Here is a 17,449-nt window from a genome sequence, read left to right on the forward strand (position 1 = left end):
ATCATTTACCATTCAAAGTGGGCCATTTTCTAGAGTGAAAGGGGAGCTGTTAATAATTACACCAAGACACTAGGCATAAAACTATGGTTACCCAGAGCACACCAGGAAGTACGGATTCTAGTTTATAGGTTCTATCTCACTTTAAAGGATGGAGAGTTGCCATTTCTTTATATAATTGCTCTTGGTTTTTCAAAATGAGTCAAGTGATTCAACTAGTGTCACAATAAATGGCCAAAAGAAAGGCTCCCAAATCATCCTTCCAGCTACACATACACAATGAACTCAGGGTCACTGTCAGAAAACAGAAAACAAAAAACATTCTTAATTCCAACTATAAATCTGCCATTATTGGGGTGTGTGTTTGGACCAATAGGGTACAAAGTTTGTGTTTTGATATAAACTTACTTTGTTTAACATACACCTGCATTTTGCCAGAATCTTATAAAATGACTACAATTGCTAGCTTTCTTTTAGTTGCTATCCACACTTGAATCAAACACAGTTATCTTTTTCTTATTTAACTTTTTTGTAACGACAAAGTCATACAACATTAGTGGAAGCCTCCTTTGGACCCTCTTTGATCCCACCGCTCTCCCTGCCTCCAGAAAGACATACTCACTAGCCTGAACTTTTTAAACATTGTTTTTATGCTATGGGTTATTAAACTTTTCATACGTGGTATCACATTCCCATGATTATTCATCAGCTTTCGCTTTTCTACTTCTCAGCATATGCTTTCTAGAAGTATCTTTTGCTTTGTTACTTTTGCCCTTTTGATGCTACATCTTAAAATGTGAAATTTATAATCTGTTATTGATAAAATAGCAGCTTTTCTCCTATGACACTTATAATTTATGTATCCATTTCCTTTATATCATTAATATCACTGTAATCATTATCTGTAATGTTGTTCTCTGTGGATTAAGGACCACTTCTGGCAACCATATAGCAAAATACTAGATACAAGGTGCTCGAGTATAAACTAAGTTCTGAAATTTGTCATTTTCAATGTTTCATCATTTTACAAGTCAATGACGTACTTAACTCCTTCAAAATGGGTTTTTAAAGTGTCATATTTTTCTCATCTGAACAGTTTCAGTTGGTTTTATTATATATCTGTTTCTTTAAAAATAAGGCACTTGCCAATAATTCTTCTAATATTAAATATTGATGGGTGTGTGTATAAAACCACGAATAGATTTGATTAAATGCCATTCATCTGCTGCTCTGCCCTGTTAAACATACTTTTCTGAATGTGTCCTATGCTATATATAAGCTCTTTGTTCATGAAAATCTTACTAAATAAAGAAAAAGAGTAATTTTCTATTCATCTTGAATATATCTTATACTTAAGCCAAAGATGAAATTCAATGACAAAATAAAAATATGGCCAGGAAATAAAAATGAATTTCAACAGGGAAAATTTCTCATTAATAACAAGGCAAAAAGTCAAACTGTAAAGTGAGACTATCTGGCTTTGAGCAAATAAAGCATAAAACAATTGAGGCCAGAGTGAATCACCAGGAAACAGGAATAAACATATTTGAAGCAGGTGTGACATTGGCCTCTATACATAAGCAGCACAAAGTAATTAACACTAATGTGCACTGACTAGACAACCTGCTTTGACCTGCTCTGGGTCAGAGACCTAGAAGAAGGCTCCTTATGCTGCCAATGAGAGGGAAACACTGCCAGACAGATACCTGGTAAAGGCTGCTTGAATCAGAAACACGCACACATCTGCACCCAATCTAGAAGGGTTTGAAGTTATTAAATCAATACATAGAAAGTCCTTTACAAATCAACTGAAGTAACCCAGGTGAGATGTCATAGCAACATGATTTAAAGACTCGGCAGCGTCTGGGAAGAATGGATGGTTGGCACCTTGAAGGGTTTGATGCTGTTTGCCATAAGCAACAATCTCATCCAAATGACTTACTAATTCAAGTTACCAGAAATTTTCTCAGAATTTACCCTAAGGAAATATTCAAACATGCAGCGCCAACAAACGCCACCTGGAATTATCTCATCAAATAAGGAAATGCTTATCCTTGGGTTGGGTGGAAGTAGGCTGCTGTGCCCCACCCAGTCATAGCCTTAAAGACTAATTGACACCAGAAGCTGATGGCTTAGATCTAAAAGGGGAAGCAGGGTTTGCGGGTAATGGGAAGAAATTGTCAAGAAAACCCCAGAGAAATCATTCTCCAATGAAATAAACCCATGGCGGGCCTAGGGAAAACCTCACTTGATCATATTCTATCTACTCCTTCAAAACTTCTGACAGCTTTCAATAAATTATATTGTATTCAGCCTGTATGAAGTCTGCTATCATATTCAGTCAACACCCAAAGGTAAAGAGAAAGAAAGAAAACATTCTACAGGTAATGCTTGCCAAATTATACAAAAACCCCCACTTCTTTCTGAAGCAGAGCAGTAAGAAGAGAGGGTTTTTCTTTTTGCTTAGGGAGCCTACATATCTGATTTAATTTCCACCCAGTTGTCTTAGTTCATGAGTAAACACAGTTTGGAGTATCCGGAAATACGTCACAGTTGGGTCTCTAGTTACTATAAAGAGCTAATAGGCAAGCTTGAAAGCTGGGGGGAAGACATTAGTTCTAAGCAGTAAAATATATAAAAACACTTTTCAGAAAAATCTTACTGTTCTTTGCCCTCCACCCCCTCATTTCTAATTCCTCTAACAGAAAAGTTTGGTTCTCTTTCTCTTTCCTTCTTTTTCCAAATCCATGATATCACATCCTATTAGTAGTAAGGAGTGGGCAGTGGAGTAGATGTTTGGTCCTTAACGTCCTACTGAATTGCATACCATCTGATGCAGGACTGTCTCTTGTGTAAGGACTTTGTATACTTCTATATTAGACACCGTTTACAGGTGGATTTAAAAATTTGTGAATTATAGTTAAGAGCCATTCAAAATTTTCTACGAAAACATATTCTTGTAATAACGAGGTTATCTTATATGATCAAGATAGGAGGATTTTTATTAATACCCATCAAAACATCTGTTTGTGAGAAGAGCTTATTTTTGATGCTTTATGCCAATTTCATTCAAAAGCTATTTGGATTCTAAAATAAAGAGCAAATATCACTTGAGATTCTCTAGGCTGTGTATGAGATTGTATATGCATGTGTGTATACTTTAGAAAATGTTTTGAATGCAGAAAAGCACAAAGAATAATCAACAGCCAATATCCAGAATCGGGTTGTCAACAGTATGTTTGCTTCATTTGTTTTGAAAAGGAAGATAACGCATAGCAAAAAAATTTAAATCCTCTCTGCTTCCAAACTACCAGTCCACTAGAGCCAAGCTCTACAAGCACTGAAAGTTTTTCTGCTTTATTTTCCAGTAAATAGTAGGCAATCAATAAAATCCTGTCTCCTCTGCCTTTCCATAGATGTAAGAATTGAGTATATTTTCTTCCAGTATCTTTTTAGATACTTTACAAATACTTAAATGTATTAATGAACAGCATGTTTCATGTCTAGGAGTAAAATTTACATAAACATTACATAAAAAATCATTCTGTATGTAGCCTTTTTCATTCAATACACTGTTGACCAGAATTCTTTAAGCACAGAGAAACCTCAATATACTCTTCCTAACATGGAACCATGTTCAACTGATACAACCAGAGAATTCCATAATAATGTTTTCCAAATAATTGATTAGAATATTATGATAAATTTTTACAAGACCCTAGAGAGTCCATGCTTGGACGCCTCTGTGTAGTTCCAGCTTTTAAAATTTTATACAAAACGTGGCTCTGAAGAAAGTAAAGTAACAAATAGAATTAAGGAAATGGAAGATGCAACTAGAACCTGTCAATCTAAAAAAGACTTGGTAGTGTTAACAACTATTGCATATGCATTGTGGGGTAAGTAAATGAGTAACTACTGGCTGACATTGGGAACTTGGATTTTGGCATAGGAGGAAGGAGAAATGAGGTAATTAAGTAAAAACTCTCTAGGCATAAATATGAATTGGAAGTATCAGTACTAACTCTGGATACCTTTCTTTCAAAAAATAAAACATTTTCTATTTCTGCCCTCTGAGAGGCCTAGAAATAAGAACTACCTTAGGGACAACCACCCCTAGTACTTGGAGAGTCATTTCTAAATACTATCTCCCTTTCCCAAGGGAACTTGGGATGAACTTGGGGTCCTTTGAGAAATGACTGGTTCCAGTTCTGGACAAGGAATAGGCAACACGCTTGGCCCACAACAGCTTGTCATCCCTGCCCCCCGCCCCCATACACACACAAACACGCATACACATACACAAAATCAAGCTATGAGCACTACTCAGTACACGGACAAGGATTCAGGAGCCAATCTGAAGAAACTCCCACTGGCCAAACATGGGATAACTTAGCATCTAAAAGAATAACGGCAATGGACTACAATACACCAAATCCAAATTCATCTCAAAATCACTGACATGTAAAAAAGGATAAATCTATGAGCTCTTAATGATACTTTAAAAAACCCATTATTCACATGCTAAGTAATCAAATTTTTTTTTGAAACTGCTAAATATGACCAAAGAATCAAGCATTTATCCTGCCTTTGCTACACTAACTTCTTGTAAAAAGTTCTGTCAAACATTAAACCTAAATATAATAAAATTTCTAGATCTAACTAACAACTAACAAAGAATACAGGGGACAGAAGAACAACATCCAGTAACATCCAGCCTGGGGGAAACTCTAAAAGGAAAATGATTTGGATTCTCCAAAGGATGGATTATGAGTGGGAGGAGGGGCTTGGAGAGAAAGGAAGAAACCTCTTAGTTGAAAGAAATCAACCAATGGAAACGTGTGAACCTATCTGGACCAGGATTGTTTATATTTTTTAGGTCCTTATTAGTTATCTATTTTATATATAGTAGTGTGTATGTCAGTTAGGTCAGGATTCTTAAAAATAAATTGTAATAAAAAAGAACCATTTATGAGACAACTGGAGAAACTGGAACACTCAATAATAAAAAGTTATTACTAATTTAGATGAGGTAATGATACTGTGATCGATTTTTTAATAAGACTACTTTTAGAAATGGTATCATTTCATTCAGAAATATTTGAGTCTGTATTACTTCCAAATAATTTGGGGACAAGGGAGAGGTTGGTAGGGATATAGATGAAATAAGATTAACACTGTTGATAACTGTTTAAGCAGGGTAACAGGTGCATGGGGGTCCTTGAACTCCCTTCTCTGCTTATATATGTTAAGGTTAAAAAAAACCAAAAACATGGGCTTCCCTGGTGGCGCAGTGGTTGAGAGTCTGCCTGCCGATGCAGGGGACACGGGTTCGTGCCCCGGTCCGGGAAGATCCTACATGCGGCGGAGCGGCTGGGCCCGTGAGCCATGGCTGCTGAGCCTGCGCTCCGCAACGGGAGAGGCCACAACAGTGAGAGGCCCCCGTACCGCAAAAAACAAAACAAAACAAAAACAAAAGATAAAGACTCAAGGGATGCTGAAAGATCTGTAAAATGCTGAAAGGCATCATTAGCATAATTTTTTCCTCAAATATCAAAATACTTTAGGTGAGGCGTACTGTGAACCTTCAATGTAAATAAAAATGAAAATGCTGCTTTGTATTAGAGAATTCCAACCTGATACATATTGAAATGGAAGGAGTCTTTAGTGACAGAGTCAAATCACAAGTACCTCAAATGTTGCACCCTACAAAATGCACCGAAATAAAGAGTGCATGCGGTAGTAGCAAGCAAAGGAGTATTTCAGTTGCAGGGAGCCAACCTAATGGAGACGTATAGATCATCAGTTTGCAAAAATCCTCCTCCTGCCTGATCATCTTTAATAAGCCTCAAGTGACTAATGAGAGGCTTTTAATGATACCATCTATTTCTCCTTAGCAGTAGGACAGTTAATATGTAATATGAAAAAAGTAGAAATGCTCCTAAATATTAAAGTGAATAAGTTTTTATTCTGTAGCATATCTATCTATACCTGCTCCCCTACACCCCAAGCCTAGTTATCAACTTGCTGGTTTTGACAGGCAAAACACAAATAGAACAGGTGCCTTTGTTAGCACTGAAGGTAAATTCTGGCACCTGTTTGGACACCAGCTGTGTGCTAATTCGTCTTATGATTGCCAAATATTACAAAACTAGGGTTGTTCCTTCAGGCTTCCAGGTGTGGGTCTGGATATTGGCTGGCAAATGTCCCTGGAGAGACCAGGCCTGGTTCTGACAGCCTCTATGATGAGTTTTAGCCAGTGCAAAGTAAGACCTGGCTGCAAAAGCCTGTGCCTGCGAGGCAGTTCAGGCAGTGAGGGTGGAGGATACTTTGGGGGATGCGGAACAAAAACATTCTCTGGTCTAGTGATACTAACACAGACAGGTGTCCGGTGTCTGGTCACATGCCTGAAAGCCATTTTTGATTAAGTACTAGTCAGTAGCAGCATGCCCACCACATTGGAACCCTTCCCTACCATACACTTCCACAGTTTACTGCTGTGGCTTTCCATTTAGCCCTTCATTTATACTTATATGATAAAAATAATGGAGTTGATGCTCTGCTTCTAGTCCTAAGACATAAACTGAATTACTGCATGAACAGTTTGCACAAGAAAGGAGATGGCCTGAGAGCTCTCAAAATTAGAGCCTGAGTACAGTGTGGTAAGTTTGGTTGCAACGAAGGCTTTCCCTCTGGACATGGGTTTATTTTACACCCTTAATAATCAAAAATATGAGATGTATGATAAAATGTTCGATTGTTGCTTCTTTCAGCGGAGTCTGACGAAATGGATGGATTTTATTTGGAAAATGAAAAAAAAAAAAAACAAAGAAACCTACCTGAAGACTGCAAGGGTCAGAGACCAGAGCACTAATGGCTTTCTCAGTTCAAACTTCGCCCGTTTGTTCATTAGGTGCCGACCACCGAAGATAAAGGCAGCATACAGAGCGGAAAACAGGAAAGATTTCTTCCTATGAACAAACAGAAAACCAAAATCTTATGAAATAAAGATCTTTAAGCAATTATTTTTATCCATTAGAATTTTATATTTATTCATTGTTCATCAACTTTTATACCACTCTCCTCTTGCTAAGCACCAAAAACATTCTTGGGAATGTGCCCCCTTCACTGAAGAGAGAATGTTTATCCATTTGGCAACGTGGCGGCTGTTGAATCCTCTCCTGACAAATTAGGTCATCTGGATTAACCAACCCATATCAGGATAGATTTTCTTTTTGGGCTCTATAACTATAAACATTTCAACAACATAGCACTGAGGTAAAAAAGAAACATTTTCACTGAGAGAATTATTTTTCAGAGTTTGTTGGACCATTTAGATAGATGAATTTTTAAAAAGGAATTATTTTTATTGGAAATAAAATATTAGGTGACAGAGTTGTGTCGTAGGACAAGAAGGCCTTTTAAAATGTCATCTTCCAAATAGGCTAATGATACTAAAAAATGATTTTGGAGAAATACTTGATGATTTGAAACACTAAAATTAAGCTACATGACTTAAAGCCCCCCCAAGACAGATTCCTGACATCTTCTCCACCAAGGGAGGCAGGTATTAAATTTCAGTATTATCATCAATAATAGGCCTGTCAGACATCATACAATGCAATAGGAAGAACACAGAACAACCTACAGTACAGTGGCCTAAAACCTTGAGCTTGAATCTCATCGAATATCTGATTTTACTACCTGCTTATAGGAAAGATAGGGGATAAAGCCAAACTTTGGACATTCTGTAGGACAGCTGAATTTATTTCTTCAAAATGTCAGTGGTAAGAAATCAAAATCTGGGACTGCTCTAGATTAAAAGTGACTTGAGAGACATAACAATCAAAGGTAACATGCAGAACTTTTTTGGATCCATATTTGAGCAAACCAATTGTTTAAAAAAAAAATCTTTAAGGGCTTCCCTGGTGGCACAGTGGCTGAGAGTCCGCCTGCCGATGCAGGGGACACGGGTTCGTGCCCCGGTCTGGGAAGATCCCACATGCCGTGGAGCGGCTGGGCCCGTGAGCCATGGCCGCTGAGCCTGCGCGTCCGGAGCCTGTGCTCCGCAACGGGAGAGGCCACAGCAGTGAGAGGCCCGCGTACCAAAAAAAAAAAAAAAAAAATCAGAAAGTTATCACTCATAATCCTAAAAGCTCTTTTCAGTTAATATTTATGGGTGAAATTATATGTCTTGGATTTGCTTTAAAATACTCTGGGAAACAAACAGAACTCAAGCAATATTAAGAATGGAGAGACAACACAAGATTAACAAAAAAGATAATGGAACACAGGGGCCCATGAGTCCTCTTCTCTTTTTGTTAGTCAGATTTAGGTGGGAGTTTCAGTCAGGAAGGTCTAACTAAATAAAATCTGCATGTCCTGCTGGTTTAGTATTATACCAAGGAGAAGTGAACAATAGTATTGATAATGCATAAAGAACAAAAAACACAAAGCTTTTGTAGACTTTGATTCAACAGAAAGTAACAGAGGCTGTGTAAATAACTGAAACATCTGAGTATACCTTCTGATACGATAAAGCAATGTTTCTTTTAAAATGGGTATTCCTCACTCAGGTTAAAATGGAAAGGGCTGAAAAATAAGATACAAGATATAATACAAAAAGCAAAATGCATTAACTGAAGAGCATTACTTGTAAAAGGCTTCATATTTTTTCCACTAACCACTACCATGTATTGCTGACTCATGAGGGATCTTATTATTTACAGAAGCATCACTCCTCCTCCAGTGAGTGCAAGTGACCTACCTGGTGAGTGCAAGTGACCTCCTTGCACTCACCCTCCTCCAGTGAGTGCAAGTGACCTACCTTGAACCCCACCAAACAAAGCAGTGATTCCCAAAATCAACTGGTAAATAGTGTCAAATAAATCACTTCCACTGAGTGTCGCAAGCTCTTGGAAACACAAGACCTGGCACACAGTAAGTGCTTAATAAACACCTGTTGAATGATCACGATCTTGTCACATCAAATTTTCTAATAGGGGAAAATATTTATGCACCTGGGCACATGGGGGCTCAGTGAACACTAACTGAGTAAATGAACAGTTGTGCTTTCCCAGTAATGTCTTAATAACTAAAGAATAAAATATTCAGAAAGAAACATACCATCCATTTTCTTCCTCCAGAAAGAAAGAGACTATTTCTATATTTCAAACAGAAGTGGAAATGAGACGATTTTATGGAAACTGTAACTGTTGAACATTTCAAGAAGAGAGTATTTTTGGCCATAACTATATTTATTGCTTTACTTCTTTGAAGTTTGCAAGTGTATGGCATTACTTTAAATGTCAGAATCACTGCATTTACATGCATATAAGCAAGGACTCACTCAAGAAAAACAAAATTTATGAGGTTAATGTAGATAATAGTAATATGGAAAAGTATATATTCTTTTCTAAATTATAAAGGTAATGATAAGTGACAATAATCATGGTATTATGATTTAGGGAGTGATTCCTGTGGGTAGAGATAGTGCTAAAAACCTTTGTTCTTTAACCCTCCTAATCATCCTTAATGTAGGTAAAACATTATCTCCATGTTATGGCTTAGGAACCTGGCTTAGAGGTTAAGCAGCCTCAGATCTCCCTGCTCGCCTGTGGTAAACTTTTGGAGGAAAGAAGCGTGTGTCTGCTAAGTTATAAGAATTCCTTAAACCCTCCTTCTGACTTACAAGGCTATTGTGCAACTTTGCGGCACAATGTTTAACTGTGGAAAGATGAAGAGAAATCTCTACAGGTTTGTTTCAACTGTCCTGTTTTCTGGGCGTGGAACACTTTGATCACAACCCTCTTCACCTCCTGCATAACAAATTCACTATATATACCACTGAAAACTCTTCCTTACTATCATTTATCATTCTTTCTCTTGCAGTCCATCTAATTCCAAGTTTGGTTATAGTCAGATTAATTACATTACTTACAGTTATGAACCAAGTTAAGTGACTGTCCATATGATCCTATCATTCTAGCCTAAGGGAAAAATAATATGCCTTGAGGAACCAGCAAAAGAATAAAAATCTTCTCTCTGTATTTCTTCCTCAAATTTCTTCAGTTCTAGAATGAGAATTAGCCCTAATGGACTACTAGCTTCCTGGCAAGGACCATTCTTTTTTGCATGTTTTCTAAAGATCTCTTTAAGAATCTTCAATTCCACACAGCTAGGACAAACAAGTCAATCAACATAAACATGCAGAATCTGAGAATTGCGAGGGACAAATTTCCTTGTTCTACAGAAGAGGAAATGCGGGGCGGGTGCTGATGACATTGGTTGCTCAGGGTCACGTGGCCACATACTGCATATTGGTCAAAACTACCAAAAATTGTAATGGCCGTGATCAAGCAGGTAGGTAAACATAAATCAATTGTCTAGGTTACATCTGGGTCACAGGGAGTCAATAATAGGAACTGATACTTGTTTAATTATAAATGCTATAATAAAAATAAGTTACTTATCGTATCTTATATAAATCTTCCACTATGGTGAAATTTAAATAATGCTTTGGCAACAGTAGATGGACTTAGAAGGCAGTATGCTAAGTGAAAGGAGTCAGATAAGAAAGACTAATACTGTATGGTATCACTTATATATGGAATCTAAAAAATACAACAAAGTAATGAATATAACAGAAAAGAAGCAGAATCACAGATATAGAGAACAAACTAGTGGTTACCAGTGGGGAGAGGAAGGGGAGGGGCAGTGAAGATGTGAGAGAGCAGAAGGAACAAACTATTGGGTATAAGATAGGCTACAAGGTTGTATTTTACAACACGGGGAATATAGCCAATGTTTTGTAATAACTGTAAATGGAGTGTAACCTTTTAAAATTGTATTAAAAATAAGTAAATGCACAAAAAATAAAAAAAGGTAAATAATGCTTTGGGTTAATTTAGAACTAAGCTTAAGCTTCTTCTAAAAGAGGGAGTCATCTAAGGAAGCATTAACTCTTACCTCTTCAATGGAGTAACCAAAATTTATCATTTATAGTTGAATGTTATGCTTTTTCCATTTTACTTAGAAGAAAATTTTTCTTTAGGCAAATGGGCGATTTAAACTATCTTTCCATTCTGGTATCTCTTTGGTAAAGGTTCAGTTATAGTCAAGATGAATAATGACTTGCTGCTGGCCCACTTACTATTTAATGTGGATAGATGACTTCCCTAAAGCTTCAACAGTAATCCAATCATACTTCATATTGTGACAGGCCTCCACAGCTGGGTATAATGGTAACACTACATTGTTTTATTACCAGATAACTAGCAATTTCTAGATGGTATGGACTCTTGTTTAGGAAGTCTTAAATGCACAATCATATAGCACAACCTTTAACTGTAGGTACTTAATACTTTTCAGGAGGTGATTCTGTAGCTGTAATTACAAAGTAACCAACCAAATAAGGATCACGCAAATGAAATACTGATATGCTTTGAGCTTGTCATGCTTATATTTACCCTTTTTTCCCCTTTTACTTCTGTCATCAATGTGAATAATGAAATAATTAGTGAATGTGAATAATAATTAGTCCACAATTAATCAAAACAATGTTTTATCCTTCATCCTTAAAGAGCTGGATTTCTTTATCATGGTACTTCGTTCCAAAACATTCCTAGATGCTTTTTCTGTTCTGACCTATTCTGAGTAGCTGCTTATGATTTGTATTTATTGTTCTGCCTAACAACACTTCTTAAAGGGCATGTATATATTCAAATGCTTTTTTTTTTTTTTTTTTCCAACTCCTGGGATTCCACTGAAACCAGTACCTAGTAACTAGAGTCCCTTAATGCTCACGTCAAGATCTCTGCCAGGTGACCTGCACTCCTTTGGAAGTCAGACAAGTTTATCTGAGAATGGCAAAACTTTCATGTGGGTAGCATTTCACATAGGATAATTGCTAATGAGCACCTTGGGGAGATTACCTGAGCTCCTTTATGTCAGTGACCTTGTTTTTACGGCTACTGTGTATGTGTGAGACACAAGGAGTTGTGAAAGGGAAAATTAAGCTGTGAGGGAGAAAAGGAAAGAAAAGAAAAGGAGACCTAAAAGCATCTCCTACTTTGGCTGATCTACCTGGTACATAGAAAGTTTCCACCTTTCTATGCATGAAGACTGTGAAGCTGAGAAAGTATGTTACTCAGTAAGGCCACATCTCTTTTAAGGTTTCTCCTTTAGTTCCGTTGCTGATTCAAGTCAGAAAATAATTCAAGGTTCTGAAAGTAGTTATAGGACACATATGAATTGCAGACTGTAAAAACCAATGAACAGAAACCTCAATTAAATAGCGACAGGAGACCAGAAGGGGGAGCTCTCCTGCCCCCAACCACAACAGAGCCCAATAGGAAGAAGACTCCTCTTCTTTCGTGGCAACAACTCAGCCAATGAAAAGCCATGGACTCTGTTTACGACTGCCCTCCCCACTTCCCTTTCCCCTCTATAAGAGCCTTTCTCCTTTCCTTCCTCTGTGGTGACTTGCACGTGGCTTGCCATGGTTGTAGACCCCAAATTGCAATTCTCTGCTGATCCCCAATAAACCCATCTTTGCTGGAGAAATATCTGGTCATCTATTTGTTTGATGTCAACAAGACCCAGAGACTGAAGGAAATACACTGCTTTTTGCCAACAAGATACTCAGTGGATGTGTATGGTGGTTAAAATTTGATAAGGATATAAAGGAAGGTTTTCTGGTGAGGGATCCCGAAGTTGTGCTCCTGGAGCTCTAGCCAGGGCTGGACTGTGTCACTTTCTTGAGAATTCCACCAAGAGTTCATAGAGGCATTTTTCTATATTAAAAATAGTGGAAAATTTTCAGCAGTTTTTATTCATAAGTAAATTATAACTGGGAATTAACTCTGTGCCCAGAAATTCTGACAAAGAATAGTTTTGTGAATAGTGGAATATGTCCATAATTAATACAAATGAATGGTGACTTTATAATTGCAAGACAAGCCATGACTAAAGAAAAGGGTGTAATTCTAATCTGTTATGTTTGACCCAGCAAATGATGTGTGATTTCTGAGCTTCTTTGAGTTGCAAACACCTCTGCTTCTCATCCTGCTTTCCCCTAGATGCTAATTTAAAGATCACAGGTTCTCTTTGTTTAAGGTGAGAAAACCATTCTTTTGTAATTCAGTCTTTCTATTGCCGAAGTAGGTCACAATCAAAGTAGAGTTACATTAATGGATTTAATGACATGGCTACATATCCTTTCTAGGAACTTACACTCCTCTTAGGACAGACCGGTTGTAGAATGTTGCTTGTATGTTTCCTGTCAACATATCTTTTTTCCCCTTGCCACTTAAAAAAAAATCTTGATAAATTCTGTTTTCTTGTTGACTTTTTTACAATTGGAAATAAGATCTTTGGGGAGAAAATACTTTCAAAATGTGTAAAAAAACACACACATATACACACACACAGCTCCATAAAAAATGCCATCTCTCTAATACTTAAATTGGCCAGATACCAATTAATTACCTTTGTTTCCCTAGATACTTTCAGTTGTTGATGAAAAATGCTGACATCCATCCATCCATCCATTCAAAATTTAATGATCTTTTTCATTTGCAGTGTGGTTAGTATGCCATTGAATGGGGGAAAAAATCCCTATGAAGGAGAAAATTCTGCCTCTACTAATCTGGTTAGAAAGACAGGAAAAATATGTGTGTTGGTGCTTTGATGTGGACCCTTTAGGCTTTGGATGGCTGGACAGCGGCAAGTGATCTTGGCTGGGAAGAAGCAGTGGTGTTAGGCCTGAGCTAAGCCAGGAGTGTATCAGATCAAGCAGATGCTTTGGAGTGGGGAAAGCAAGGTTGGAAGTGTAGGGGAAAGCCACAGGGTGTGGAGTTCTGAAAACTGCAGCAGAGCTAGGACTGCATCTTAGCTCAAGGTTGCAATAGGTTGTAAGGCAGGTGGCCAGTAATTTGTTACCACTAATAATTAAAGTACATACTGAAATTTGTGGCTTAATTTTCTTTTCTTTCCTCCTGCTTTAAAAATAAAAAAAGAATAGATTCACTCATGCATATAACATTATGTGACTTGGATGCAAGAAGAAGGGGGAAGAATGACAGATAGCGATTCCACAAAGAGAGAGAGATGGAGAATGCTGGTTTAAGCCGTGGAGAGCACTGAAAGTCTTAGAGATGGGAGAGGGCAGAATAAAAAAAAGATATGCTCACAGAGAAATTTGGCATTAATGACTTCTATTCCAGCGAGCAGATGTGGCTGAAGTTTGACTCTACTACTCTAAGTCAAAACATTCTGGCATATTCCTCACAACTTACACTGTCAGCACCTGTAGCCGCAGGAGTTACTGAAGCACGTGTATGAACTGAAGGATCTTCTTTAATGAATTGCTGCTCTTCCCAGGAATTATCAGATGGGACCTTCTTGAAAGTTTTATTTAAGAATGAATATTCTCCTGTTCCGAGAAAAGTTTAGAAAATGGCTAGGCTAATCATGGCATTGTGTCAGTCAAGCTGTGTCCTGAATTGTCACCTAAAGGTCAGCTTTAATCCTGAAGTATTGCATCCTAGAGAGGTACAAGAATATTTTTGTTTTGGAAGACATGGTTTAACCTAACGGATCAGGAAGAATCAATGCCAAAGTTAGAATCAAAGATTTCTGAGGATAGTAAATCAAAGAAAGAAAGCATTCTTTGACAGAGGTTTCTCATCTCCTTAAAAAGAGTAAAGCTTGCCACAATCTCTGAATAAAAATTGAGCCAAAAATGTATCAGTGGTCTTAATTAGACAAATCTCCTCCCACCGCAAAGCAAACTTAAAATGAGCCCTGCATTGACAAAATAATTTCTAGCTTCTCTTTTGTTTGAGAGTATTGCTCTCAATATTCTCATCCTGATTCTTTGGGAACGATTGTCACTTCAAGCTACAATTTTCACGTAACTGTCTTATATAATACATCAGCTACTGATACTAGTCATGGTAAAACATTAACTCTAGCGGCCATAAAAAAGACAAACAAACCAACCAGTATGCTCTGAACAGGAGAGGCAACATGCAGAAAGAGAATCCAGATAGCAGTTTCATCAGCAATTCAGTTTCATTGTGCTAATGCCCTTAAAGAAACGCCCTTTGTTCTAAGAAACAGAAAGCTTCCGTCTGAATTTCCAATGAAGAAATGATCACTTGTTGATGACTTTTAAATATAATAATAAAGATAATACAGAAAGCATTCTAGAATTCTGAAATGGCTCCTACTAAATAAGAGCAGTTGAGTGACACCCCTGTCACCAGATTAAATTTTATCTCTTACAGCCTTAAAATCTACTATATAACATAAATGAGGTATTAGTGATTTTTTTTTCCCTGACTATGAAATTTTCTTGGGCCAGAAGTTGTACAACATATAATTATGGGCTTGTGTCAAGGCTGCAAGCTTAAAAAAAATAATCTTGTCATCCACTCAAACGGCCTGCTGACCATAGAAATATAAAATTAATATAAAATGTCAAAAATATAAAACTAAAACCGAGTCAAATATAAACATCTGTTTTCTGTTTGTCTTTATCCTGCAGAAGCCCGAATGTTCTGTAGATAATAGATTTATCTGAGAGCTGGAGACTAAAACCAGAAGGGAAGAAACACTATAAAAAGCGTGTGATTATTCACAATGGAATGGAAACAGGATTTCGGGTTTACAAGATTAAATCCAATTCAGACATAAAATGTTCCCAGATTTAAATCAAAATGACAGCTGCACAGATAACTATATAAATAAGCATAAACATACCCAAATCTGAGAGCACTTTCTCTATACTCAAGGGCAAACTGTTTGAACTGAAAGATGATCCATTTCTGTTCTGTTAACCACCTCCTTCTATTTCTAAAGAGTTTTAGTTGACATTCATTGCTTCAGACAACTTTAAAGAAGCTGGAAAATACTATCAAGGAAAAAATTACCTGTTTTCCTGTTAACTATTGGGTGATTAGATATACCATTGCACTAACTTTCTCCTGGATATAAATTTTGAAAGGGTATTGGGGAAGCAATGAGAAAATATGTCCCAAACGCTATTTCTGGATTAGGGAGAAAGCAGCTCAGCAATGATATGATTATTTCATGGTATAACTCATGGACACTTTTTTGTCACCACATCAAATTTACATAACAAATGACACCTGAGTAAAAACTAGCAATGACAAGAAGAAGAAATGGCATATTAGCAAGGTAGTAAAAATGGCAGACATTTTTTCACCCATGAGATAGATATCACCTAATTATCCAAGCAAACTCTTGAAAATAATAACACGGCAAGATTTTGATTAGGGTATTCACACTGCTACTTCAAACTCTGAACTCTCATTCAGTGACATAAATAAGGCCTACAGGCACTGACTTTGAGAAGGTTGGTAATGAGGAAAACTTGCCTTATGAATTGGATTGTATTACTTTTCCACTGTTGCAGAGACAAATTCCCACAAAGTTTGTGGCTTAAAACAACATGAATGTATTATCTTATAGTTCTGAAGGTCAGAAGTCTGACATGAGTCTTGTGGGGTTAAAATCAAGGTGTTCCCAGGGCTGCATTCCTTCCGGAGCTTCTGGGGGAAATCTGTTTCCTTGCCTTTTTTGGGCCTGTCCAGATATTCCAGAATAATCTCATCTCAAAGTCCTTACCCTACTCATATCTGCAAAGTCTCTTTTGCTCTGTAAGGTAACATACAAATTCCAGGGATTAAGACAGGGACATCTTAGAGAGACTATTATTCAACCCACCACATGGATTACCCTGAATAATAGGAAGGTCTAAAGCCCTTTTTCTATTGTGACATAGGAATCCCCTACAGATGGCAAACCTTCATCCTTTAATTTTGGTTTGCTAGATCCGAAAGCAGTCTCTTCTCTCCAACTCAAGAAAGCATTTTAGAATTCAAGGGGCTGAGAGTCACACTGTTATGGGTTGTCCGGAGGCCACTCATAAATATATAAATTCACAAATATCAGTACTTGAACTCGTATTAGTAACATATGACTTATCATATACTACCTTACAATGGACTAGGCACCAAAGCTTAGGATTTCCACTGAAATATATGTTAGAAATTATTAGCATGTATTCAATTTATCCCGACTGTCACAGGTTCTAAAGTGCCATTTTATACTATTTTCAACAACAAAGATTATTTGGCTTGTGACCATCCTCTGTATTTCAATCTTAAAATATATGCTACAGGCTCCATCAAGTGCATTTTCCTATTTGCAGCAATCCATTTGTTCTACACTTTATCACTCTTACGTTAAATCCCTAAAGGAGGCTTCATCTCGAGCGGTCTAATGAGAAGCAGCATTTGACGCAGACGGTAACCCCCCCCCCTTTTCTGTGACACGTTCTTCACTTGGTTTCTGGGACACTGTATTCTCTTAGTTCTTCTCCAACTCCACCATCTGCTCTTTATGCATTCTCCTTTGCTGGCTCCCT

At 37.3% G+C, this 17,449-nt stretch overlaps 1 protein-coding gene across 4 annotated transcripts in view; it reads right to left on the bottom strand.

The window, feature by feature from the left end:
- The window catches only part of ELOVL6 (ELOVL fatty acid elongase 6), a 134,937-nt gene that overhangs the window by 47,700 nt on the left and 69,788 nt on the right, over positions 1-17,449 (bottom strand). For all 4 annotated transcript variants that reach the window (XM_029234890.1, XM_029234892.1, XM_029234891.1 and 1 more), the window contains exon 3: positions 6,834-6,965. In XM_029234890.1, the coding sequence (XP_029090723.1) occupies positions 6,834-6,965 (132 nt within the window). The remainder of the gene's footprint in view (positions 1-6,833; positions 6,966-17,449) is intronic.

The sequence above is a fragment of the Monodon monoceros genome, unplaced genomic scaffold (genome assembly GCF_005190385.1).
Source record: "Monodon monoceros isolate NGI ecotype Baffin Bay Population unplaced genomic scaffold, NGI_Narwhal_1 Super_Scaffold_20, whole genome shotgun sequence".
Classification (NCBI taxonomy): domain Eukaryota; kingdom Metazoa; phylum Chordata; class Mammalia; order Artiodactyla; family Monodontidae; genus Monodon; species Monodon monoceros.